The sequence below is a fragment of the Martes martes genome (genome assembly GCF_963455335.1).
Source record: "Martes martes genome assembly, chromosome: 7".
NCBI lineage: Eukaryota > Metazoa > Chordata > Mammalia > Carnivora > Mustelidae > Martes > Martes martes.
The window spans coordinates 5,750,438-5,776,528 of NC_137894.1; the positions used below are offsets into that span (position 1 = coordinate 5,750,438).

The 26,091-nt window shown below is 45.8% G+C and overlaps 2 protein-coding genes across 3 annotated transcripts in view; one reads left to right on the plus strand and one right to left on the minus strand.

The window, feature by feature from the left end:
* The window catches only part of WDR93 (WD repeat domain 93), a gene marked incomplete at its 5' end in the record, with an annotated part of 48,282 nt that extends 35,863 nt beyond the window's left edge, over nt 1–12,419 (minus strand). The window contains 6 exons of the mRNA XM_080807660.1: nt 1,462–1,500; nt 2,618–2,733; nt 3,250–3,328; nt 9,609–9,673; nt 11,078–11,270; nt 12,168–12,419. Of these exons, the coding sequence (XP_080663786.1) occupies nt 1,462–1,500; nt 2,618–2,733; nt 3,250–3,328; nt 9,609–9,673; nt 11,078–11,270; nt 12,168–12,419 (744 nt within the window). The remainder of the gene's footprint in view (nt 1–1,461; nt 1,501–2,617; nt 2,734–3,249; nt 3,329–9,608; nt 9,674–11,077; nt 11,271–12,167) is intronic.
* Nucleotides 12,420–14,726: 2,307 nt separating this feature from the next.
* On the plus strand, nt 14,727–25,688 carry PEX11A (peroxisomal biogenesis factor 11 alpha). 2 transcript variants are annotated; one of them, XM_080809291.1, is made up of 3 exons: nt 14,727–14,909; nt 20,541–20,656; nt 22,591–25,688. In XM_080809291.1, the coding sequence occupies exons 1-3, from the start codon at nt 14,854–14,856 to the stop codon at nt 23,160–23,162; spliced, it is 744 nt and encodes a 247-aa protein (XP_080665417.1). In that variant the 5' UTR covers nt 14,727–14,853; the 3' UTR covers nt 23,163–25,688. The 2 variants fall into 2 exon arrangements, with proteins under 2 accessions (XP_080665417.1, XP_080665418.1); XM_080809292.1 differs by lacking the exon at nt 20,541–20,656 and having other exon boundaries at nt 14,785–14,909.
* Nucleotides 25,689–26,091: the final 403 nt, after the last annotated feature.

Genomic DNA, 26,091 nt, shown 5'->3' on the forward strand with positions numbered 1-26,091 from the left:
CCCCGAAAAACAAAAAAAAAAACGCAAAGTTGTAAGAAAATATAAATAGTGGGGCACCTGGGTGGCTCAGTGGGTTAAAGCCTCTGCCTTCAGCTCAGGTCATGATCCCAGGGTTCTGGGATCGAGCCCCGCATCGGGCTCTCTGCTCAGCAGGGAGCCTGCTTCCCCCTCTCTCTCTGCCTGCCTCTCTGCCTACTTGTGGTCTCTATCTGTCAAATAAATAAATAATCTTTTTAAAAAAGAAAATATAAATAGTATAGGAAATTCTCATAAAACAAAAAAATAGAAAAAAATTCCCATCGAAAAGACATTCCCATAAAACGAAACTGTATATTTTTTAAGATAAATGCATGTAAGAATCTAGATACACACCGAAGACCGAGGAAACACATCAGGCTAATAACGGCGAGGACCTGTGGAGACAGCTCCTGTCTCCGAATTACCTGGCTTTTCCCAGAGTAATAGTTTCACCTACTGTTTGTATAATTTGAAGCATAATGTAATTTAAAAAGGGAGAGAAGAGAGGGCTTTCGAGAGACTTCCATGTGGAGGTGACCTCTTCTGTACTGGCCAGCCTGGGTCCTCCCAAGAGCAGAGCCTCTGGAAAGCCCGGTGTGCTCCCGGCCTCGAAGGGAGAGCCGAGAAGCTCCAGCAAAGCCACTCGTCCCCTGAAGTACAAAGATGAAGCCCCTCGGAAACTTGGCTTGGGGGACTGGGCTGTTACTTAGGCAGGAGCAAACTGGGTCTCATGGGGCCTGAGGATATATAATTTGGGGGCCTCTGTAAAGAAGAGAACACGGAGCACCTGGGTGGCTCAGCAGGTGAAGCCCCTGCCTTTGGCTCAGGTCATGATCTCAGGGTCCTGGGATCGAGCCCCCGCATCGGGTTCTCTGCTCGGCAGGGAGCCTGCTCCCCCCCCACCCCGCCTGCCTCTCTGCCTGCCTGTGATCTCTGTCTGTCAAATAAAGAAATAAAATCTTAAAAAAAAAAAAAGAGAACACAAAATTTTGGACACAAAATGCCCATGACCATCCTAATACCACCCAATACGGAGTCAATGGCGACAGGGGAAGAAGGAGTGAAGACAGTGGTCTTCAGTGACTGTGGTTAAAATGTTACTTTTGTCAATTTTACAAGACTATGTGGCCATGTGAATACATTGTTAGGGTCCCTTGCAGGGCCTTGGAAGGGGCCATACAGGCAAGGGGCCCTAAAACTTCACCTCCCTTATCTTTATGGAAACCCATCTCTGGACAAACGACTCAGGGCAATGATCCTCAAGGACAGGGGCCCGTCTTTCGTGGATGTGAGGTACGAAGTTGAGTCACAGAGAATCTGAAAATAGTGCTCTGGTGGAACATTTTCCTGGGAGAGTTGGTATTTAAAGTACATTTCCAGTCAAAATAAAAATCTGTGGCATGCAACCCAAATTTCCCCCAGATTTTCTTTAAAGTTCCTTACCATTTCTAAATCCTCTGAAGTCACAGGTTCAAGAGGATTCTGAGGAGAAAAGTAAGAAATTAAGTCACGGTAGGCCTGAGGTATGTGCATCCCCCGCTTTATTCTCTTTCTCCCCGTTACTGTCGCCAGCAGTGAACGCATCCTGCAGACACAGACGACTGATATTTGTGTGGTTGCCTGGCCCGCAGGATTTTAACACAGGATCCTCTACTGCCCAGGGTCTTAGGATGCAGGAGGGGAGACTGGAAATAGTGAGAGGAAGAAATATGAATGGGGGCGCCCCTGGGTGGCTCAGTCGTTAAGCGTCTGCCATCAGCTCAGGTCATGATCCCAGGGTCCTGGGATCAAGCCCCGCGTCAGGTTCCCTGCTCAGCGGGAAGCCTGCTTCTCCCTCTCCCACTCCGCCTGCTTGTGTTCCCTCTTTCGCTCTCTCTGTCAAATAAATAAAATCTTTAGGGGGCGCCTGGGTGCCTCGGTGGGTTAAGCCTCTGCCTTCTGCTCAGGTCATGATCTCAGGATCCTGGGATCGAGCCCCACGTCGGGCTCTCTGCTCAGCAGGGAGCCTGCTTCCCTTCCTCTCTCTCTGCCTGCCTCTCTGCCTGCCTGTGATCTCTGTCTGTCAAATAAATAAAATCTTTTTAAAAAAATAAATAAAATCTTTTAAAAAAAGAAATATGAATGAACAGAGGTAATGTTGGGCATTGAGATTATTTTTTAAAAAATAAACTGAAATGGTAGAGCTCCTATTTTCTAAGAATAATATGAAGAACATATGTATTCCTATATATTGAGAACAACCTGTATATACCATAATCTGGGAAATGCAGTGAGGCATGAAAGGATTATTTCAGCCCAGAGTGGGGGGATAAAACGACCGAGGAGGCAGGTGTCAGGATAAAAGACCTGGGAGTGGTCTTGGTGGAGAGGCACCTCTCAGTTGAGAGAGAGAGAGTGAGGCTCCCACTACTGAGGGCACCTCTTAATATCTTATTTTAACCAAAGCAAATCGATCTTGGAGTCATGGGCTCATGTGCCTGCTGTCCTCTCTTGCCACCTCCATAAGGCCCCATTCGTCCTGATTCCAAGGGACATTTAGGCTAGATGTGGGTCAAGGGGAGGGAGAAACGTATCAGTGGGAAACAGGGGCCTTTCCTACCGGTTGTGGATGTCTGACTTTCTTCTTCGGATTTAGAGCCGGTTGGGGGTGCTCCACTTCCTTGAGCCAAGACTCCTTGGGCAATTTGTACACGTCCAGCCAAGTATCCCCAGCTCCTGCATTGGGAAACCAAGGTGCCATTGAGCAACCATGAGTAGGTGACAAGCTTCCCGTGAGGAAAGGCCTGTCTTCTCAGAACCCCCAGCGTGGGGCCCAGCAGGCACCCTCGGAACAGAGACTTGGGCAAACGGAGGGAGACGTGGTCCTGCCATGGGTCGCTGCCAGTCCTCACTCCCGGGGAGCTGTAGGGCCTCTCCCCTCAGGCCACAGCCTTCTGAAGGAAGCCGGGCTCCTTACCCTCCCAGCACTGATATTATGGTTTTTAACCAAGCTGTCGCCTCTGCCCAGTCCCCCTGTCTTTTTCTAGGTTCCAAGAGGTAAATTACACAGACATTTTGTCATACTGCTTTTCCTGTCAGGGGAGGAAGGCGGTATGACACAGAAGCCATGACTGAGAGGGGATGGCTGAGGGCTGCAACTGGGAGAGATTCCCTCCAAGGGTTTGAAAAGAGGTGGTTATCTGGAAGAGACTACAAATCTGAACCTTCTTATCAGCCCGAGGTTAATCTTGCCTCGTAGGAGGAAGGCCGCGAAGCCCCCTCCTTGAGAGATCTCCATCTTGACACAGGCGGTTTGCTTGTTGGCATCATCCTGAAAAGAAGAGGGGGGGTTGATAAGAGTGAGGTCAGCCTGACGATGGAGAGAAATGTGTTTCAGGGTCTTTTGTGGGTCACACCAGGGAACTTAAATCCTCTTAGAGCTTGAGATGTGGAAAGATTTCCTCAAATTGCTTCTTACTTCCCATTTCTGTACAGTTGGACAAGATCATATGTAAAGAAGTGGAATTTCGGGACGCCTGGGTGGCTCAGTTGGTTAAGCAGCTGCCTTCGGCTCAGGTCATGATCCCGGCGTCCTGGGATCGAGTCCCACATCAGGCTCCTTGCTCCGCGGGGAGCCTGCTTCTCCCTCTGCCTCTGCCTACCACTCTGTCTGCCTGTGCTCGCTCGCTCTCTCTCTAACAAATAAATAAAAAATTTAAAAAAAAAAAAGAAGTGGAATTTCGATTTCCCGCCTAAAGGTTTTGGATGTATTTCCTGGTTTCTTAAATACCATAGATTGGATGACTCATAAACAATAGACCTTTATCTCTCACAGTCCTGGAGGCTAGAAAGCCAAGATTTCCAAAGACTTCAAGAATCTGGCAGATTCAGTGTCTGGTGAGAGCCCGTTTGCTGGTCTGTAGACTTCCTGCCTGCCACCTTCTCAGGTGCCTTCACATGGTGGAAGGGTTGAGGGAGCTCTTGGGGCTCATCTAAGGGCACTAATCCCATTTATGAAGGCTGTCTTCATGACCTAAACCTTTCCCAAAGGCCCCACCTCCTAATACTCACATCGGAGTTTAGGATTTTCAACCTGAATTCTGTGGGGACACAAACATTCAGTTCATAGCAAAAAGAGACTGACTGTAACCCTGGTATGAAATTTGCTCAAATTTCAGGCCAGGTGAGAGACTCAATGTTTATGGTTGTCTGTGGCCTGCTTTTTCATTTTCTTAATTGTATCTTTATAATAACAAAGATACTTATTATTAAGACCTTTATTAATAGGTGCTTGCATTTTGTTGACTTTTTTTAAAAAATCAAGTTGTAATGCTTTATTACAAATTAAAAATGGGGTGCTTAAAAACCTCAACTTGGCGAGGGGCAGCTGGGTGGCTCAGTTTGCTCGCGCATCCAATTCTTGATTTTGGCTCAGATGGTGAGATCAATCCTTGCATCTGGCTCTGCACTGGGCATGGAGCCTGCTTGGGATTCTCTCTCTCCCTCTCCCTTTGCCTCTCCCCCACCACCCCAGGCTCACTCTCTCTCCAGAACAAACAAACAAATAAATATCTCAACTTGGCTAGATATGAAACAATTTTAAAACCTTTAAAGGTGTATTGAGAAAAACCAGACTTTTCGAAAAACCCATTTGGTATTACCAAAAAGAGACGTCTTTAAGTAAAAATAAAAACTAGATGCTGCATAGATGATGCCACTAGTTCTGTCTGGTCAACAGTAGAAATACAAGCAGTGAAGGTCTTCAGCTCCAGTCTTTCATTCACTTCTTATTGTTGGGATGTCATAATTTAACCCCTCTCCCCCTCTGGCAACCACCAATTTGTTTTCTGTATTTAACAGTCTATTTGTTTCTTGTTTTCTCTGTTTGTTTTGTTTCTTAGAGTCCACATAAGAGCGAAATAATATGGTATTTGTCTTCTCTGTCTGACTTATTTCACTTAGAATTATACCCTCTAGGTCCATCCATGTTGCAAATGGCAAGATCTTATTCTTTTTTATGGCTGAGTAATATTCCATTGCGTCTGTATATACCACATATTTTGTATCCATTCATCTATCAACGGACACTTGGGGCCTTCCATAATTTGGCTATTGTAAGTAACACTACAGTAAATACAGAGGTGCATATAGTTTTTCAAATTAGTGTTTCATTTTCTTTGGGTAAACTCGCAGCAGTACAATTACTGGATCATGTGGTATTTCTATTTTTAATTTTTTGAGGAATTTCCATACTGTCTTCCATAGTGACCGCACTGACTTACATTCCCACCAACAGCGCATGAGGGTTCCTCTTCTCCAGCTCCTTGCCAATTCTTGTCATTTCGTATCTTTGATTCTAGCCATTCTGACAGGTATGGTTTGTGGTTTGTGGTTTTTTGATTTGTATTTCCCTGGTCATGAGTGGTGTTGAGCATTTTTTCATGTGTCTGTTGGCCACCTGCATGTCTTCTTTGGAGAAATGTCTGTTCATATCTCCTGCCCATTTTTTAATTGGATTATTTGGTTTTGGGGTTTTGAGTTGTGTAAGTTCTTTATACATTTTGGACACTCTTTATTAGATATGTCATTTGCAAACATCCTCTCCCGTTCTGTAGGTTGCCTTGTCGTTTTGATGATGGTTTCCTTTGCTGTGCAAAAACCTCTTATTTTGGTGTAGTCTGGATATTTATTTTTCGAGATCACTCCTTGTCGGCTGACCGAAGTGCATGCCGGGACAGGTGGTAAGCCTGCATTTGCTCAGTCCCGCCCTGCTCAGCCTGGGGAGCCATGACGCCTCACCTGAATTCTTAGCTGCTTTTGTCCCTTTGCCATCTTATGGCTTAGGTTCTCCGGGCATTTGCGTCAGTAATAGAAGTTGCAGGGTTGAGGAGGCTGCTGACCTTGGGTGTCATCTCCTTGATTTTCTTTCTCCTCTTCATTGCTGTCCTCTCCAGGCAGTCTTTGGTGAGGTGGGCCATCCCCTGATACAGATTCTCTCACTGGTCTACCTGCTTCTGCGCCCTGCTCGTCTACCCCCTTCGTCCCTTCTGCACAGGAGGGTTGGGATAGTGTGATGGGCTCTCTAACGGTCTCTGCTCACATGCAGGTGGGGACTGTCACCTTTGCCGGGCCCAGTGGTGTGGGGCCTGACCTTCAGGGGTACTCTCTGACCCCTCATTCCCTTCCCTACTCTCACAAGTCTGGAATCCCACTGGTAATTGTATGGAAGCCCAGCCCTAGACATGGACAGCACTCTCCCTGGTTCTATTCTGTGCTGATTTACTGCCTTGTGCTGAACTCCACCAGGGCCTATGACGCCCACTGCCCCTGCACACTTTCTCCTCCAGCAACATCCAACTCTTCCATCTCTCCATCCCCTATATCGAAAAGTCCCTTCTTGGGGTTACCTTTTATGGCGGTCTGCTATCCAAATACATCTTCCTTGGTGTCCTTGCTGCTGATGAAACCGTGACTGTTCTGAGCACGGAACCACCTGACTGGTCCCTAAACCTCTGTTGCCATGACCTCCTTGTCCCCACCAGCAGGTGCAACTGCTCCCTGCTCATGGGCAGGTGGCATGGGCGGGGGCACTGCAATGTGGGCGGGGGGATTGTGGAGGCCCCTGCTGGGTCTCCGCTCCACTGCTCAGATTGCTGTCACTCTGATCAGGGCCACCTGTGAGAGCTGTGGCTCCCCCTGGAGTGTGAGGGTCACTGGGCTGGTGCCGGTGGGGCCGGTCAAGGCTCTCAGGGCCCCAGTCAGCTCCTGTTAGAGCGTGAACTCCAACAGCATTTTTGATGAGAAGTTTTAATTTTTTAAAACTGCTTTATTAGGTATATAATAACATATACCAACTACATGTTTAAAGTGTACAATTTGATGTTTTGACACATGTATATCTCTTGAAACCATCCCCACAAGTCCATGAACATATCCATCACCCCCAAAGTTTCCTCCTGCCCATGGTAATCATCCCCTTCCCCTTTCTCCCACCCCACCCCAGGCAAAAACTGATGTTTTCTGCCACTACATTAGTTCATATTTCTAGAATTTTATATACATGGAATTATACGGTGTGTACTCTTCTTGTGTCTGACTTCTTCCACTCAGCGTAATTATTTTAAGATGCATCCATGTTGTTATGTGCATAAATAGTTCATACTATTGTGTATGCATACCACAATTTGCTTATCCCCGCCCCCCATGCTGATGGACGTTTGGGTGGCTTCCGGTTTTTGGCTAGGACACAGACAGCTGCTTATAAACATTCACATACACGTGTTTGTACGGAGATATGCCCTCGGTTCTCCTGTGTAAATATCAAGGAGTGGAACACCCAGATTGTATGAGTAGGTGTACGTTTAACTTTTTTAAAAAAATTGCCAAAGGGGTGCCTGGCTGGCTCAGTTGAATGAGCGTGTGACTCTTGATCTCAGGGTTGTGAATTTGAGCCCCACGTTGGGTGTAGACATTACTTATATATATAAAAAAAAAAAACTTAAAAAAAAAACCCTGCCAAAATAACTGTCCCATTGTATTTCACTACAGCAGGGTATGAGAGTTCTGGCTGTTCTGGATCTCTGCCAACAGTTGGTATGGTCACTCTTTTGAACTTGAGGCATTCTTTTTTTTTTTTTTTTGAAGATTTTATTTATTTATTTAACAGAGAGATCACAAGTAGGCAGAGAGGCAGGCAGAGGGGGGCGGGGGAAGCAGGCTCGCTGCTGAGCAGAGAGCCCGATGTGGGGCTCGATCCCGGGACCCTGGGATCTTGACCTAAGCTGAAGGCAGAGGCTTTAACCCACTGAGCCACCCAGGCGCCCTGAACTTGAGGCATTCTAATACACATGTTGTGGTAGCTCGCTGTGATTTTGACTTGCGTTTTCCTAATGACTAAGGATGCTGAGCAACTCATTTACTTTCCATCTGTCTTCTCTGGTGAACTGTCTTTTCTTTTCAAAGCCCTGCCCATTTTGAAAACTGGGTTGTTTGTTGCCTTATTGTTGAGTTTGCGTCTTGAGAGTTCATCGCATGTTCTGGATACAAGTCGTTCATCAGGTAGGTGATTTACAATTATTTTCTGCCGGTCCGCTGCCCGTCTTTTTATTCTTTTGCCAGTGCCATCTACAGAAGAAGCTTTTAATTTTGATGAAGGCCAACTTACTAATTTTTTCTTGTATGGATTGTGCTTTTGATGTTGCTGCCAGAAACTCTTTGCCAGTCCCAAAGTCACGAGACTTCCTCCTATGTTTTCTTCTAGAGGTTTTATGAGTTGAGATTTTACAGATAGACCTATGACCCATTGTAAGTTAATTTTTGTGTGTGCTATGAGAATAATATGTTTTTAACGTTGATCAAGCCCAGTATCAATCTTTTCTTTTCTATTTAGTGCTTTCCGTGTCCTAAGAAATCTTTGCCTTCCCCAGGCACCTAGGTGGCTCGCTGGGTTAAACCCTGGCCTTTGCCTCAGGTCATGATCTCAGGGTCCTGGGATTGAGCCCCGCATCAGGATCTCTGCTCAGCAGGGAGCCTGCTTCCCTCTCCCTCTCTGCCTGCCTCTCTGCCTACTTGTGATCTCTCTCCCTCTCTCTCTGTCAAATAAATAAATAAAAAATTTTTAAAAATGCTATAAGAAATCTTTGCCTTTCCCAAGGTGGCTAAAATATTTTCCAGTGTGTTTTCTTTAAAAAGGATCATGTTTTTAGCCTTTACATTTAGACCTATCCATCTCAAATTGATTCTTATATATGGTACGAAGTAGGGTGGAAATTCATTTCCCCTCTAGCATTCCAGCATCATTTGTTGAAAATACTTTCTTTTCCCCACTGACTTGCTTGGATGCCCATCAGTGGTATTTTTTACAAGACAAACTGCAGTTAAAAATCTACTCTGAGCAATATCCTCTCTTTCTTTTTTTTTGACTCCTTGATTCGCGAAACACTTTCCGAGACCCTACGGTAGACAGGCAGTGTGTTAGGAACAAGGGATACGTGGGTGAAACAGAACACATCTCCCGTCCTCAGGATGGTTATATGCAAGAGAAGAAGTAGTCATACAAGCAAACAAGGATGGAAGGTGGAGAAACTACTACAACGGAGATTCTGTTCTGTATGGGGGCGGACAGAAGAGGGAGAGATCGGGTCCTTAGGGGCATATCGGGGAAAGTATCTCAGAGAAGGAGATATCTGAGCTGCTCTTAAAGGAAAGGTAAGGGAATGAGGGAAATTTAAGAGGTACCTATAGTAGGTAGGGAGGCAAGGGAAGCACTCTGAGCAGAGGCAACAGCATAGGCAAGGGGACAGGATGGGAAGCAGCCTGGAAATTGTAGGGACTTGTAAATATTTGCTGAATATATTGGTCTGGTGCTCATTCTGGACTGGAGATCCTTAGTAACTTTCCTCTCCCGAAAACAAGGTAAATAAATCCACAGCTTTCAGCATGTGCCCTCAGTTAGTGGGGGGATCTTTAACTTGGATATTTTAGAGAAGGCCCTCTGTCCAGAGAGTCTCTAACTTTCTACTCTAGGACAGGTGTCGTCACCTCCATAGTAAAAGTCAACTTCATTTGCTACAGCTTTTGGCCCAGTTCTAGGGGAAACAACAGGAACTTACCACTTCATTGATGACTTTGATGAGGAAAAGACCATCCTTGTAAAAATAGAACAGTCTAGCAATGCCTGAAACAGAGAAGGTAAGACAGACAAATGAATCAAAGAACTGGAATTTTAGATCTGACTTTCTGAATTACCAGCTTGCGCTCACGGGTCCTTAAGCCTCCTCCTGGCCTCTCGGTCTCCCTGGCTTCCTCCACTCCTGACTTGACATGTCCTGGGTTCTCTCTGCCTACCGTGGCCCATGCTCTGGTCCCGGAAGCCTCTGTAAGACACTCCTAACTCGATCTGACACCCGTAATCCAGAAAGACAAAGGCAAAGGTCCCGCTGTGGGTGAAGGTCTAACTCAACCCAATGACCATCCACGGGATATCTGCTGCAGGACCACAGACAGGTGGCAGGGACAGCCAAGGCGGTCTCTGCTTTCACATGCTTTACACTGAGGTCACACAGACGTGAAACCCAGTGGATGTAACGCAGTGTGATGAAATACAATCCTATCGTTAGACCAAACTCCTCTTGAGTTCAACGTTCCCCCTCTAGCTGCCTCAAAAAGCGCATGCTCAAACTTAGAGAAGAGTTTCCAAAATAGTACCAAGAATACTCCTATATCCCTCAGCTCACTTCCCCAATGACAGCATCTTACAAAACTGTAGTATGATTTGTCCTTTCATTGTAACAGCCCGTGCCTTGGTGCAGACCGTCATCATTTCTCTCCTTGATGAAAGCAACAGTCCTTCTTGGTCTCCCACCCTCCCTCTTTCCTTCTTCCTCCCTTCCTTCCTTTCCCTCTTTCTTTCCTATCACTCTCTCTGTCTTTCTTTCCCAACAGAAGGTAGGTTTATTTGGGGATAGTGCAGACTTGCACCCCCAGACAAGCAAACTACTACACAACCACATCTCTTTCTCTCATTTTGACTTACTCCTACCACGGCACCCTTCCTAAAATGCCAGTCTGGTCGGCTCACTCTCCTGCAGAAACACTGTCCTCCACAACACTGTCTATGGCTCTGGGTACTCTCGTCCCCATGAAGGCCTGGTTCAGCCTCAGGCTAAGGGGAAGAAATGATCCCTACTTTATTTGAGCAGCGGGATTTCTGAGTGCCCAAAGGGTGCGAACTCTGGGTCCAGGCCGGCTGGGCAACATCCTGCCTGTGCCACTCTCCTTCTACATCATCCCAAGTAAGTTATTTAACCTCAATGCCTCAGTGGCTTCTTCTGAAAAACAGGGTTAAGAAATTCTACTTACCTCCCAGGGCCATTGTGAGGGTTGCATGGGTCAACTTATGAGCAATGTTAGGCTAGTGCTTTGCACACTATCATGTTCTGTGTGTGTGAGTTAATACTATGTGACCAGGGAGAATGCTCCAGGTCTGGCCCCACCCATACCTAGAAAGGAGATTAAATTGGAACAGTCTACAGATAACTATAAATTTGGCTAAAAAAAAAAAAAGAGGAAGAACATGTACCCATTTCATCCACAGGAACAATAAGTATTTCACTCCCCAAATCTGTGGCCCAGATGGAAGTGACATCCACCTTAAGTTTCTCCCAACCATATACTCGTTTGGCACTGTACAGATTATAGATGGAGAATCCTTTGGCTCCTCCAATAAAGACATAGTCTTGGGAAATCGCCATACAATTTGGCATTTTGTTGAGCTGGGGAAACAAAAAACAAAGGAAGAAGGAATGATTTTCAGCTGCCACCATCTGCAAGAACGTGAGCTAACTTTTCAAGGAGGCATGTGGGCCCTTCCTAGGTAGACTATCACCCTCAAACAGTGCTCATCTAAGTATCTTGCCCAAGCATCAGGAAAGTCATAGCATTCTACTTTTAGGAGAAAAGAGCCAGAGAAAACAACCAAGTTGAGAATAAGTACACATTTACAACACTAACCATGACCAAGGTCCTTGATGAATGGACAAGTGGCCCCATTCCCTGTACTTTTATCATCTAGAATGCCGTGGAAACGCTGAGACATTGGCAGATTCCCAATCACCAAGCAAGAGAGTGATTAACGTATTCAGAAATATTTTTAAATAACAACAGAATATAAAAGACTTTCTGTATAACCTCCAACAAATCAGAATACCCATTTCTCCCAAGCAATTACTAGATCCATTTTATTTATTTATTTATTTGTTTGTTTGTTTATTTAAACACCATGCTACTTGCTGGGTAGAGGGAACATTAACCATGGCTGTCTTTTTTTTTTTTTTTTAAGATTTTATTTATTTGACAGAGAGAGATCACAAGTAGGCAGAGAGGCAGGAGGAGAGAGAGGGGGAAGCAGACTCCCCGCTGAGCAGAGAGCCTTATGCGGGACTTGATCCCGGGACCCTGAGATCATCACCTGAGCCGAAGGCAGTGGCCCAACCCACCCAGGCGCCCTACTAGATCTATTTTAATCAACATCAGCAAGCCTAGTAATCTTTCAGAAATGCACCTGTCTTAATGAGGGAAGGTTCCTTGTAGGAGTTCCTTCCCTGTATCAGGTATTTTCATTTGTCAACACTCTACTGGGAAACAGGGACTCCTGGTCAGCTCCTCCATACCTTGCTTTCTACAAGTGGAGCGTAGGTGGTGGGCTGGGTCCGGCTGAACTCGACTTCCCTCCGTGCCTCCCTTTCCTGGATAACTTCCCAACACTTGTCAAACAGGAGGTTCACCATCTTGTTGATCATGCGGTAAGGCTGTGGCAGGGAACCCACCTCCTCACCCAAATCTATGAAGACATAATCATCTTCATCATCCTTCGGCCAGTCCTTCTCTGTTGGGGATGGCACCTCGAGCACCCCCTTTCTCATAAAACTGGAGACTTGACTTCCTCTGGGGGTTGACATCACAGAAGCTGGCACTGGGAGCGTCTAGGAAACTTGGAAAAGCTGACAAAGGAAGCAAGCAAAGGTCCTTTGAGAAAAAAGAGAAGTTACCAGAAGACAGCACATCCCCCTCTCTAGCACAAAAATCCCTGGGAACTATTTATTCTAGAGACTGGCGCTTTCCTTATTGATCACAGGATTGTTACCACATTACTAAAGTATGCCCTTCATATAATAAGGATATCAGCAGAACTGGGTATTAACGAGTCACATCTTCCAGAATAGCTCAAGATGATGGGTGCTATGGCCCAGGGAGAGGAAATGTGGCATCCTTGTTGCCTTTCTCCAGCTCCTGCTCAGAGAGTGTCTGTCTCGGTCCCAACTAGAATTCAGCCTCTCTCCTACAACTTAGGTCTTCTCTTCCTTCTTCCATCTCTGCAAGTGGCTATGCCCAGGCCAGCTGGGTAGTGATCCAGGGCTGCTCCCCTTCCTTCCACTTGTCTCTGACCAGATGCCTTCCAAGCACTTGGAATCCTTGCTGTCTCATTTGGTCCTTTCTCTCTAGGCCCACTGCTACTGACTAGGAGTTCTGTAGACGGAGTGCCCGTGGACTGTGAGATTTTTCTGGGGCCTGTAGAAATGTTTGAGACTCAGGGGAAAAAAGGGACTAAAACAAAACAAAATCCCCAAGAAATGAAAATAATTGAACATTCACAAAAATATTACAACTTATCAGCTCCAGGCTGTGTGTGTGTGCATAACGTTTCAGTCCATAGAAAAGAACAAGTAACCTGAACTTCGTAGAACTCAAAACTGTACAAATTATAAAAAGGCTCTCAAAATTACAGGTAAATAAAGGCATTTAATGTGGCACATGGGGTCCATTCTAAGATGCTTCCCATGTAGTGGAGTGGGGGTCTTACACTGTCAGAGCACTGGGTGGGGGGGGCATGGAACCCTTGTAGAAACCTACTGCCATCCTCTTACCTCACCGTTAGGGTTCGTCTGTCATGTTTCTGGTGCATAAGCCAGGGGAGCTAGCTGAGCCCCAATATGACAGAAGAGAGCCACCGGAAATCACGGGTAGGAACAATAAGCTGAGTTCCCACAGGGCCAGGAATTATGCCAGTTTCCGCCCAGGAGAATGGGAAGCCCCAGAATTCACAAACACTGGGTGAGGTGATCAGAAGGGTCTTGCTAACCAAGGGTAAAATTAGCCCTGGAATTAACATTGCTCTGATACTGCTAATAAAATCTTAGAAGTGACAAGATCAAAAAATTGCCAAGTAACTTCACTGCATACCAGAGTGAACTCAACAATATTTATAGGAATACAGAAAATATTTTATTTGTTTATTTGACAGACAGAGATCACAAGCAGGCAGAGAGGCAGGCAGAGAGAGAGAGAGGTGGAAGCAGGCTCCCTGCTGAGCAGGGACTCTGAGATCATGACCTGAGCCGAAGGCAGAGGCTTTAACCCACGGAGCCACCCAGGTGCCCCCAAAATAAGTATTTTTTAAAAATAGTAAAATAAAAAATAACCATATGGTATGTGGGTCTTTGTTTGTAATCCTCCCCCTGGCCTGCAAATGTTAAGGGCAGGCCTGACCAAGGGAATAAAGGTTACAAAAATAAACTTTTTGATTGTAAGGGGTATATTTCGTAATATTACTATTATGGAGTGGGTAAGATTCCATGTCTTCAAGCCCCAAAGAACCAAGGCTCAGTGCTGCAATTTCGCCGGAATCTATTTCTGCCTCACCTTTGTTCATATTAGCCCCTCTAGGATTTCCTCAGGTGGCAATCTTGAGTACTCAACGATCCGAACAGAAAATTCTCCCACTTTACCTGGCTCTCCATGCTAGAAATACATGCCACGCATTGGGTTATCTCTGCTCTATTTCCTACCCCAAACCTGGAGCTGGGAAACCGAGGTACAGAGGTGGGACATGATTAGGCCCCAAAGTCCCCAAGCAAAACCTCAGGGGAATCTCCATTCGGGATGCCGCATGGGGTTCCGGAGTTCTCAGGATCTCCGGAAAGGTCAGAGGCTGGGGAGATCGCCCCACTCCGAGTCCTCCTCTAACAGACCCTAGATGTCAAAGAGCGTCGAGAGATTCCCCCCCCCCAGAGTCCCCCTCTAGGAGACCCTAGATGTCGAGGGGCCTTCAGAGACACGCGGGGAACCGCTGAACCCAAGCGGAGAAGCCAAGTTTCTGCTCACCTGGGCCGGGAGCGTGGCGTCGCCTTAGTAACCGCCACTTCCGGCCCCCACCGGAAGCCCGCGAAGTCGTTCTACTGAAGGCGCGCCCGCCCCCACGGGGGCGGGGAGACTGAGCTTTTCCCCGAGGGGACCCTGCGAAGCCCTTGAGGACCCGCGACTGAACTCTGGGCGACACGTGGCCTCGGGCCGGAAGCCATGGACACCTTCGTCCGCTTTACCAACCAGACCCAGGGCCGGGACCGACTCTTCAGGTGAGTCGGGTGCCCGCGGCCTCCACCCCTTCCCGGTGCTGCGACCTGAGCCGGGTCTCGGGTCCCCCGGCTTCCGGAGGAGGGACTCCCCCAGTGGACGGCGGCAGGATGGAGTTCGGTTCCGGAGCCCTTCTCGCAGGCAGTCTGGCGGACCGGGCCCCGCGGTCCGGCCGAGCCTCCACGGGACAGCCTGGTGTGTGGCCCCGCAGCCGCCCGGGCCCTGACCGTCGTGGACCAGTCCACCGGCGTTCCTCTAACCTGGGGAAGACCGGGTCCTCGCGTTCCTCCCGGGATTTTTATTTTTATTTTTTTTAAGATTTTATTTTTTTAAGTAATCTCCGTACCCAAGGTGGGGCTCGAATTGGCAACCCCGAGATGAAGAGTCCGCGACTCCACGGACTGAGCCAGCCAGGCGTCCCCTGGGATTTTTTTTTTTTTTTTTTGGTAAGATGAACTTTGGGCTGGCATTTGTGACCCGGGAAGCCAGCCATTTGGTTGTGGCTTCACATATCCCATGAAATGCTTACGGAGAGACAGAATTTGTATTTATCTTCTTTTATTGCCCTGTCTACCTCGTTGAGATTGTAGGGAAGGAAAAATTCTGCCCCTACCCTCAACGTCTTCCAACTAGACTAAAAATTAAATTTACATGGAACAGCTTCACAGGAGGGGGAGAAAAGAAAAAGAAGGTGTGTGCACAGAGGCCCAGTATTTGAAATTCAGACCTAGAGAAATGACGCAGGCAGGCACTTTTTCTACATTTTAGACAGACAATAACATTTGTGAGCAATTGACAGGATAAAGAAAACAGGTGTTTGGGAGCTTCATTTAGGAGGAATCCTAAACAGGATTTAAGTTGAGGTAGCAGGATTCTGGGAAAAAAGTAACGACGTTGTTTCTACAACTTTCTCCATTTTAAAGCCTCTATTTCTGGTGATAAGGATGTCTTTTGACTTCCGTAGTACAGGGAGGATATTTTTCACGTGGGAGATGTGTTTCCTGCTTTCTGGGGGACAGAGGAGGGTCTGAGTGTCCTTGCACCAGCTGTTTCTTAAGTAACTTTCTTATTTAGAATAATCAGTGTGCCCGAGTGGTACATTTTGGGGTGGCTTACCCTTGGCTGCTACACTTCCCTTTTCTGAAACTTCCCTGGAAGTTTCCTACATTAAAAGTTGAGCTGATAGGGGCGCCTGGGTGGCTCAGTGGGTTAAGGCCTCTGCCTTCGGCTCAGGTCATGGTCTCTGGGTCCTGGGATCGAGCCCCGCATTGGGCTCTCTGCTCCGCAGGGAGCCTGCTTCCTCCCTCTCTCTCTGCCTACTTGTGATCTCTCTGTCTGTCAAATAAATAAAATCTTTAAAAAAAAAAAAAAATCCCCACCTTTAAAAGTTGAGCTGATAGATGGTCCTGTCTCCTTGAACCATCATCTCAGTTCTGACAATAGGTCCTTTTAGTTAAACTCATTTCAGGAGGTGGCGATGCAAGTGTGTTCTCAGAGTTAGGCCTGTGGTTCAGATAATCAGGTAATAATTCATTTCAATGAAAACCAAAGAAAAACAATGATTCATGATCGGATCAAATTACAAACCAGTTTCTGAGTTCTGAGTGTAGCCAGTCAAGGATTTCTAGTTGTCAGGTTTAAAGGATCTTTATATCAGGTGAGGGCAGGCAGTGGCAATCTGTCAGAATTGCTTGGTTTGGAGTTTGAGTGTCTCTGGTGATCATTTTGAGTGGCTCACAGAGCACCAGGCATGAAAATTGCTCATGTGTGAGTTGTTGTGGTTTTTCTGAAGTTCACATCAACTTGTTCATGCTCCGTGTACAGGGCTTTAGGAAAAAGAGCAGTTTTAGTTACCAAATGATTTTCAGTCAAGAATATCAAAAATACTAGTTTAGAGAATTATAACCAAGCATTGGGAGAAACTAGAAGAAACCAGGATCTAGTCCAGTTCATAATGAATTGTTATTTGAATCTAATATCCACAAAGTTGTGTTATTGAAACATAATTTTGTTTTTCTATAATCAGTTTCATTTTACCAAAAATAGCCAAATTAAGACTAATTTCTTTGCAAAAATATATCTAGTTTAGAGAAACTTGGCCTGGTTGTTTACATAAATACAGCAAAAATACTGCTTAATCATCTAGGCCTTTTAAAATCTGCTTTGCTGGACCTTTTTGTAAGGAATCTCCATATTGAACTTTAAACGGCCTCTTGAGGCCCGAAACCAAGCCAAAGACTTGCCATCAGCCTTCACCTGTAATACCTAGAGATTAAGGTTAATTCCTCTCTTCTTGAGGTCCCCAAAATATCCTGAGGTTTTTGCACCTGTCAGGAGGTGACTTACTCACCTGGTAAGGCTCCTGGGAGCCCAGTAAGCAAGCTGTCGGGCCCTTTTTCCAAAGGGCTTTACTGGCTCCATAGATCACCCTTAGTGCCTTCAAACTGTCTAGTCGTATCTGAGTTAATGCCTGTCTCCCAACTGTGACATTCCAGTCACAGCCTTTGAACATAACCCATGCTTCCAGTTGTGTCCTGTACAAGGAGAGCAAACTCTTACTGAACTTGCCCAAATAAATATGTTGTCAAAAACATGTAAGAATTCAATGGGTGTTTGAATTCTGAAGGGATCAGATAGGGAGAAAAAAGAAATTGTTGTAAATCATAGCCTAAGAGACGTTTTCTTACATCTGGAAAAACAAAACATTAAAAAATTATCCATATTTCAAGCAAAAATGTCACAATTATAATTATCCTTCTCTGTTCATTTAATCCCATGTTATTTATTCTTGATCTGCTTAAATTCTGTTCTTCTGTTAGTTCCAGAAATTCTTTCCAAGTTCAGTTTTATGATCTTAAGGTTATCAGAAACCTGTATTTGTCAAAGTTCCTTTTTATGAATCTCTCTAGATGAAACACATTTGCAGGAAGCTTTTGTAAAAGGATCTGAGTAAAAATGTAAGAATGACAAAAAAAGTTTAAAATGGCCATGGTTAAAGATCCGATTAAAGGTTGTCAGGGAGCAAGAATTCCTGTTCCCTCAAAGATCCTTCTAGCTAGACTAAATCGAGTTGACCTGAGACAGATTAAAAAGAGAAAATCAAATTTAACAGGTGTACACAGGGTATCCACATAGACATGAAAATTCCAAAGACAGGAAAATGAGGGGTGTTTTGTGTATGTGTGTGTGTGTGTGTCTCTGTCTGTCTGTCTGTCTCATGCTGAGCTAAGGAGAAGGGAGTAGAGGTCTGGGATTTCAGAGGAAAGGAATGCATTTTACAGTCATAAGGAGAGCAGATATTTGGTAATTAAATGTTTGCCCTACCATACAGATGGGTCATTCAGATAAAATTTATCTCTGCTAATAACACTTATTCTAGGAAAGACCCTCAATTTAGATTCTATGTAGTTAAGGGAGGGGCAGAAATTTCTCTTGAGCCGCAGGATCTGAGAATAGTAGGGTTAGGAACAAAGTAACGAGGTTTGTTTCTACAACTTTCTCTGTCTTAAAGCCCCTGTCTCTGGTGATAAGGATGTCTTTTGACTTCCATAGTACAGGGAAGGTATTTTTCACATGGGAGATGTGTTTCCTGCTTTCTGGGGGACAGAGGAGGGTCTGAGTGTCCCTGCACTGGCTGTTTCTTAAGTAACTTTTATTTAAAATAATCAATGGGCACATTTGAGGGCAGCCCACTCTTGGCCCCTGCAAGATTCTGCGTGTGAGATTGTTCTGTGAACTGTAAAACCAGGTACTATGTGGAGAGCGCCAGACAGGGCTGACTGCACCTCTGTGGTACCCCCTATGCTACTGAAAATACTGAACAGAGTTTGTGCTTTCGTACTAATTAGTTCATGATGTTTCTTTTAGAAATTTGGTTGATTCTTGCTCAGTAATAAAGAAGGAGTAATTAGGGTTGTGATTTCATTTAACAGCTTTCCCTTCTCTTCTGAGCGTGCCAGGGCTGACACAAACAGGCCAGTGCGCATAGCCCCGATCACGAGACTTTCCGAAACCGACTTTATGCCAGATTTTGTTCTCAACATGTTACCACTGTTAATTCATTTAACCCTCATCACAACCCTGAGAGGTGGATACTCTAAATGATTCCCATTTCACAGATAGGGACACTGAAGCGGGAGGTTAATAGGAACACAGTGGCAGAGCTGAGATTTAAATCCACACAGGTAACTCTCTTGCCCGCCACCATGGTAATGACCAGCCCATACCACTGTAGTAATTTATTTGATAGGTTTTTTTTAAATGGTCGCACTGTATACAAGCTTCATTAAAAAGAAGCCTTCAAATGCAGTGCGCTTGGAATGTACCCTGCAAGGTTTTATTAGGGAGGTCGGTTAGTAAAATAATTGTTTTAGATATACTTTTCACCAAGATCTGAGATCTCTAGGATTCATTTCCCAAGCCCCGTGGTGATCTATAGCTCCTGTGAACTGACTGGCATTGGTAAAATAATACCTGGGTTTTGGACACATTGCTGTTATTAGCCCACATCTGAGAAGGGGACTTACTGGCATGACCGACTTGAGCCCTATAGCCAGGAAACTGCTTTAAAAATTCTTTTGACTTCATCCACAATAACAGGTTCACCATTTCGGAAAATGTGCCCCATTTTTATTGAGAATCATATCTGTAGCCTGCAGGGATTCCAGTGCAGTTATGGGCCTGTGGGAAACAGGCCCCCGCTTTGTTAAGTAGATTCTAGTGTGTTTAGATATTCGAACATGTGACACAGGATTTCTCATGGCTTCTATTGCTGTTAATGAGGCAGTGTTACTTGCAGTCATTAACAATGATCACTTTGCTGACTACTATTAAGCAGAAGTCCATATTTATATAAAATCCTAACTAGTTGGGTTTTTGTTTTTAAAGATTTTATTTATTTATTTGGCAATCAAGAGATTGTCAGAGATCACAAGTAGGCAGAGAGGCAGGCAGAGAGAGAGGGGGAAGCTGGCTCCCGGCTGAGCAGAGAGCCCGATGTGGGGCTCGATCCCAGGACCCCGGGACCATGACCTGAGCCAAAGGCAGAGGCTTTAGCCCACTGAACCACCCAGGCACCCCCAAATCCTAACTAGTTTTGAAAGACAAATGTAAAAACATATCTCTACATATTCATGCATTTGTGTGTGTTTGATTCTTTTACAAAAAATTCACAACCGAATTTTTCCTTCGGCTCTGGTTGGAGTGTTTGTCTGATCACGTAAGTAGCTGGCGATAGGTAAAAGGTTCATTTTAGATATCGGAAAAATTGTTCTACACAGGAGAAAAGAAAGAATAGGGATTGCTGCAGACTTAGTATGAGGGAGATTTCTGTGCCGTTTCCACTTTGACTCTACCCATTTCTCTGTGCCAGCACCCCGCCATTTGAAGGGCTGTTCACTGTTACCTCACCGTTCTGTTTCGTTACCTTTGTGTCACATTTCCATCCCATGTTCTGCCCTTTAGCCCCGTGGAGTGACTGTTGCAGAATTATGCTCTTGTAAGAGCCACTTATGTGAGAACTTGTCTTGGAAACTTTGCTTTTAGCAACACGTGTTCCTCCTTTCCTTACTTCATGAATCAAATTTCATTTGGCTTGCAAATCATTCTCCTCATTTTTTTTTTTTCCATTCCAGAGCCACTCAATACACATGCATGTTGCTTAGATATTTGTTAGAGCCTAAAGCTGGCAAAGAGAAGGTGGTAATGAAGCTCAAGAAACTGGAGACCAGTGTGAGCACTGGCCGCAAATGTAAGTACCCTGTCTGGTGAGGGACAGTGGCTCCCGGTTTCAAATCGTCAGACCCTGTAGTTCACAAAATACTCTCTAGATCATAAATTTTTTTTTAAAAAGATTTTATTTATTTATTTGACAAACATCACAAGTAGGCAGAGAGAGAGGGGGAAGCAGGCTCCCTTTCGAGCAGAGAGCCCGATGCGGGCCTCGATCCCAGGACCCTGGGATCATGACCCGAGCCGAAGGCAGAGGCTTAACCCACTGAGCCACCCAGGTGCCCCCAGATCTTTAATTTCTAATCCGTGAGGTTTTTTGGTGAAGTTGACCAGAAAGGCTGCCCTCACGAAAGGAGAGGCCAAGAAGTCTGAATGTTTTACTGCAGACTGTTCACAAACACCTTCTTTGTCCACATTTGGTGCTACACTGTATCTTTCTGCTTAATCATAGCCTGTGTTAGCTCACCTTTAGTTCTTAGAGTTAGGCAGTGTCTTGGCCATCCTTAACATGAGCTTCTGCCTACAGTAGGGAGGCAGAGAGGTTAGAATGGAATGTAGAAATCCCATGTTGAACAATCATTTTTGAGTACCTACTTTAGGTTAGCTGAGCTTTATGAGAGAAGTAAGATTGCATTGTATAAATAATGATATAAGATTTAGTGCCAGATACATTAGCTAGGATAGAAGGGGGAAAAGGTTTGGGAGGCGGTGGAACTTGAGGCATAGCTAAGAGAGAAAGGGAAGGAAAGCCTTCTTGAAGGGTGATTTCCCCTGTGAAGGCTCAGAATGTTATGAGCAAACCATTGTATTAAAAGGTCATGAGGAAACTGGTTTGACAGAGCATTTAAGTTGTCAAGTGGAGGGATGTTGGAGGATAGAATGAGCTTTTTTGGATGGCTTTGAAGGATAGGATTAGAAGTTTTCAGATTTTTTAGTCTGTTAGAGCTTACAGGTTCTTTAGAGGTAAGGTTCTGAAGTCTGGAAAGGACTTACCCAGGGTCATTCAGCCAGTTGATGCCAGAGCCGGAACTGGAACTCAGGATAGTTCATTACACAGTCTGGTTTGTGTATTTTTGATAAAATCATACCAGACATTCTCATGAGATTATAAGTCTCTTGAGGGTAGCTACTTTTCAGCATTTGCTGAGTCTAGGGTATAGTCCTTTAAGGAAAGTACTTTTTTTGTATTTTCCATAATGCGTAGGGCTAACTCCTTCTGGGTAGGTGCTCAAGAAATATCTGTTGATTGCTACATCCCTGATTAACTGAATTACATGTTCAGATGAGGATATGCCTTGCAGTGGTTGATTTAATTCAACTAGGAGTCACCGACGACAATATTAATGGTTTCCTAGCCACTAACTCCTACCGTCTCTACTTTGTCTTCCTGAGTAGGGAGCCAAAGGGGGTTTGGACCATACAGATGGCAAAATGATAATGATGTTTCATAAGAGAAGCCATCTTTTGTCTGGAAAGTAAATAAAATCTAAGGCATTAGACTCTCCAAAAGATTGTTGGCATCTGGGTCAGAGAAATGGCCACAGGGAATCAAAGCTTCCTATGTGCAAAAATAAGTAAGTAAGTAAATAAATAAATAAAGTTGCATCTAGACTTCATGTTATAGTACTTTTCTTCTAAAGATGTATAGCTGGTCATATTTGGATGTCACAGTCCACACTCATGACTCACCTTGCCTGAAGGGTGTTAAGCCAGTGTTAAGCTATTCACTGGAACGGAGGTGATAAATTTAAAGAATCACTGTCTTTTGTGCCTGCCAGGATCATTTTAGGTGTCCTTAATATACTATAAAGTCCTTCCTGATTCCCGAGCAAAGACTGAGCCTCACATGGTAGTCAACACACCAGTGCTGGCCTCTCACCCCAATACAGGGATTCTTCCTTCATATGACATAGTAATTCGATATTCGTTAACCATTGTGGGTTCTTTTTGCAGGGTTCAGATTAGGCAACGTGGTACATGCTGTGCAGGCGACCCAGCAGAGCATGCACGCCACTGACCTGGTGCCCCGCGTATGCCTGACGTTAGCCAACGTGAACCGTGTGATTTATTTCATCTGTGATACCGTCCTCTGGGTGAGGAGCGTAGGCCTCGCGTCCGGCATTAACAAGGAGAAATGGCGAATGTGGGCCGCCCGCCATTACTACTATTGTCTCCTGCTCAGCCTGGCCAGGGACCTGTACGAGCTCTCCCTGCAGATGGACCAGGCTGCACGCGACAGGGCGAGGAGGGAGCAGTCACTGTCTCAGGAGCCTCTTGGGTACAGCGTGGCTGACGAGGAAACAGAATGGCTCCAGTCCTTCCTCCTCCTCTTGTTCCGATCTCTGAAGAAGCACCCTCCCTTGCTCCTGGACACAGTGAAGAACTTCTGCGATCTCTTGAACCCCTTGGACCAGCTGGGGATCTATAAGTCCAATCTTGGCATCATTGGACTTGGAGGTCTCGTGTCCTCCATAGCGGGCATCGTCGTCGTGGCGTATCCGCAGATGAAGCTGAGGGTGCGCTGAGGCGGTTTCGGCCCGGAGCCCAGCACCTGCTTGAAAGACAGCGTCTAGGGTGCGTCTGCGTGAGGCACAGACCACGTCAAGCAGCGCTTAAAGACTTGTTCGTGGGAGCATTTAGCGACTAGTGATGTGAGCAAAGGTGGGGCCAAGAATGGAAAATGGGGCACGTGAAAAGTTATAGGTGTTTTTTAGAGGGCTGGAGTGACTTCTGGATTTCTGAGTATCTTCCTTTCTTCTAACATTTACGGAGCATCTTACACTCATAGTGGGAGCTCATTGTTTACAGAATGTATAACGATTGAAAAAGGCCCAAACAGTTGAACATTAATATACAGCAACCGTTGGGGTGTGCGCCTCACTGCTTTTGCACAACTACCATAGGTCTGATCCCAGCCCTCTCTCAGACCTAGTAAAGACCTCTTACTCCTCTGACCAGGTACCAACCCCCCCACCCCCCACACCGCTTCTCCCTAGAGGCCCATGCCCCCCCTTACAGCCTTTCATCACGGCAGTCCTGCCCTTCCTCTGTCCAGAAGTACAATCAGAAACGCATCAGGCTCCTTCATGGTAGAAATGGTGACTTTAGGTAGTGCAGTGAGAAAGCAGAGATCAGAAGCACGTAGAAAGGACTGGGGGCCCCATAATATGGGAGGTCATGACAGGTACCTGGGTAGCCTGTGACAGATGAGGAAACCGGTTAAAAAAAACAGACCAGCGCCTCATTCCTCAGACTCCCAATCCAGTGTTTTTCCGAGGATAGTCCGTTGCCTTCCTGACAGAGTGGAGGTGTGAGACTCCAGAATCCTGTGTGAAAAGCCTTTTTTAGAACTTTGTTAGTGGTTTATAGAAAAATTAAAGCTGTATCTAGATTCACCAGCCAGATGTTTTTAATTTAAAGTCATATAACAGTTCGGGCACTGCTACGTTAATTTTCAACAACGGTTATGCAGTTAAGAGATTTCATGAGTACTCTGAATGGAGGAGCATCACCATTTTCTATGAGAAATCAGACTTCATATGTGTGGGGCAGTTGGGGGAGTGGAAAGGAGCAATGAGGGAAAGGCCATTTATTCATCGTCCTACTTCCCATCTGGGCTGTTGAGTTCTTTGTTGATTGCAGATCCCCTGATTTGGGGGAAGTGAAGCAGAAAGATAGGTTGCCGTCAGGTAGGAGGTCAATGTCAGTCCTATTAGTGAAGCCATTTCACTTACCTGAATGGAAATGAGAAAAGAAATGCGCGCTAAATACATTTCCCATAAATGTGAATGAGATTCTTAAAAAGCAGACTCAGGTCCTTGGCTCTCTTATTTTTAAAAAGTGTTTAATCAAGGTGACGGGATTTGAGAAAATACCTCGGGAATTTTAAGTGAATCGAAAGCTGCTAGGTCAGGGGCAAGTAAAAAGTTTGAGCAACTAATTTTACTTTGTCCAGATCCTCTACTGTCATAGATTAATTATGTCTAATAAATTTCTAGACAAAAGAGACTGCAGTATCTGTGAGTGTGTCCTGGGAATGAGGAAAAGCTGAAAGGAGGGCGAGTCAGAGGCGAGCAGGGGGTACACGGCTGGTAGAGCTGCTCTGGTAAAATGAGCTCTTGCCTGGAAGATCCACGCCGAGGAGGAGGATGAAGAACGATTTAGACTGGAACGTCGGGGTGGAAAGAGACCTCTGAGGGGATCTCATCCAGGACGGCGGGTCTCCTGTCTCAGCTCTGACAGGTGGCGCTCTGGCTTCTGCCTGGAGAAGTTGGCCTCGAATCTGTGGTGGCAGGTTATGGCGGCGTCCGTCTCAGTACTTTTGTCCTCTGCAATTTCAGGGGGGTGATGGGGAGCTTGAGGAATACCACCTGTTCTAGAATTTGTGAAAACTTCAACGGTACCCTCGTACCTCCCTCCCTGTGCATCTTTCCCGTTTCTAACGAACCCTCCCCACCTCCAAGCCTCCACATTCATGAGGGATTTTAAAAACCAAAGGCGTTTGGTTTTTAACAAAAACAGATGGACAGGCCAGCACATTCACAGCTGAACGTCGTTCCCTGAGAACTGACCGAGCAATGAAGCTTTGAATGCCGCGCTTAGCGGTGGGGTCCACTTGTGCACGGGAGGACCAGGGTCCCTGTGCTCCTGTGGGAAGGTGAAGGGAGGAAAGACGGTAACTCTGTGTCGTTCAAGCTGGGGCTGGAGGACAGACTGCTCCCAGGGGACTGCCCTGTGCCCTTTCACCGCTTCTCACCTCTCACCCACATTCTGGACTCCCAGCCGAAGCTGCCAGAGGACTGGCTTTGTCAGCAGAGCTTTCCGGCCCGGAGCCCTGTACACTGTCTGGCCCAGAGCCATGACTCCAAAGGCTTGGAACCGCCCTTTGGCCCAGTTTGCAATCCAGACAGAGCCTCGTGGATAATTAGTCCCGAACCCTGAAGCGAGGGTAGAGGCTCCTTTTTGAGATGCTTCCTTTCCTCTCCATTACTGTCTTGTATTTTAAAAGTCTAAGTTGGATCAATAAGTATTAAACATATCACGTACTTATAACTCCTTTTGGAGGCTCCCTGTTTCACTCTCCGTTACTGACCTCTTCCCTGCCTTATATCACAGGTACAGGATTACCAAGGAGCCGTCAGAAATCTCCCCATCTCCTGTCACTTTCTCCTGTTGCCCACAGCAACAACTTAGTGGAGAGTCAACAATAGAGGTAATTCTACTGACAACAAGGAAAACCAGTTTGTCCCTTCATTATCCATTTTACTATTAATAAAGCCCCAACATGAGGCTCAGACTCCTGACCCTGAGATCAGGAGTTGCAGGCTCTTTCGACTGAGCCAGCCTGATGCCCCCCCCCTCCAACCCGTTACCCATTTTAAGAGGCCCTTCTTAGATAATCTGAAAACTACAGCTTACACCACAGTCCTCTATCATCTTTGAAGCCAGGAACTA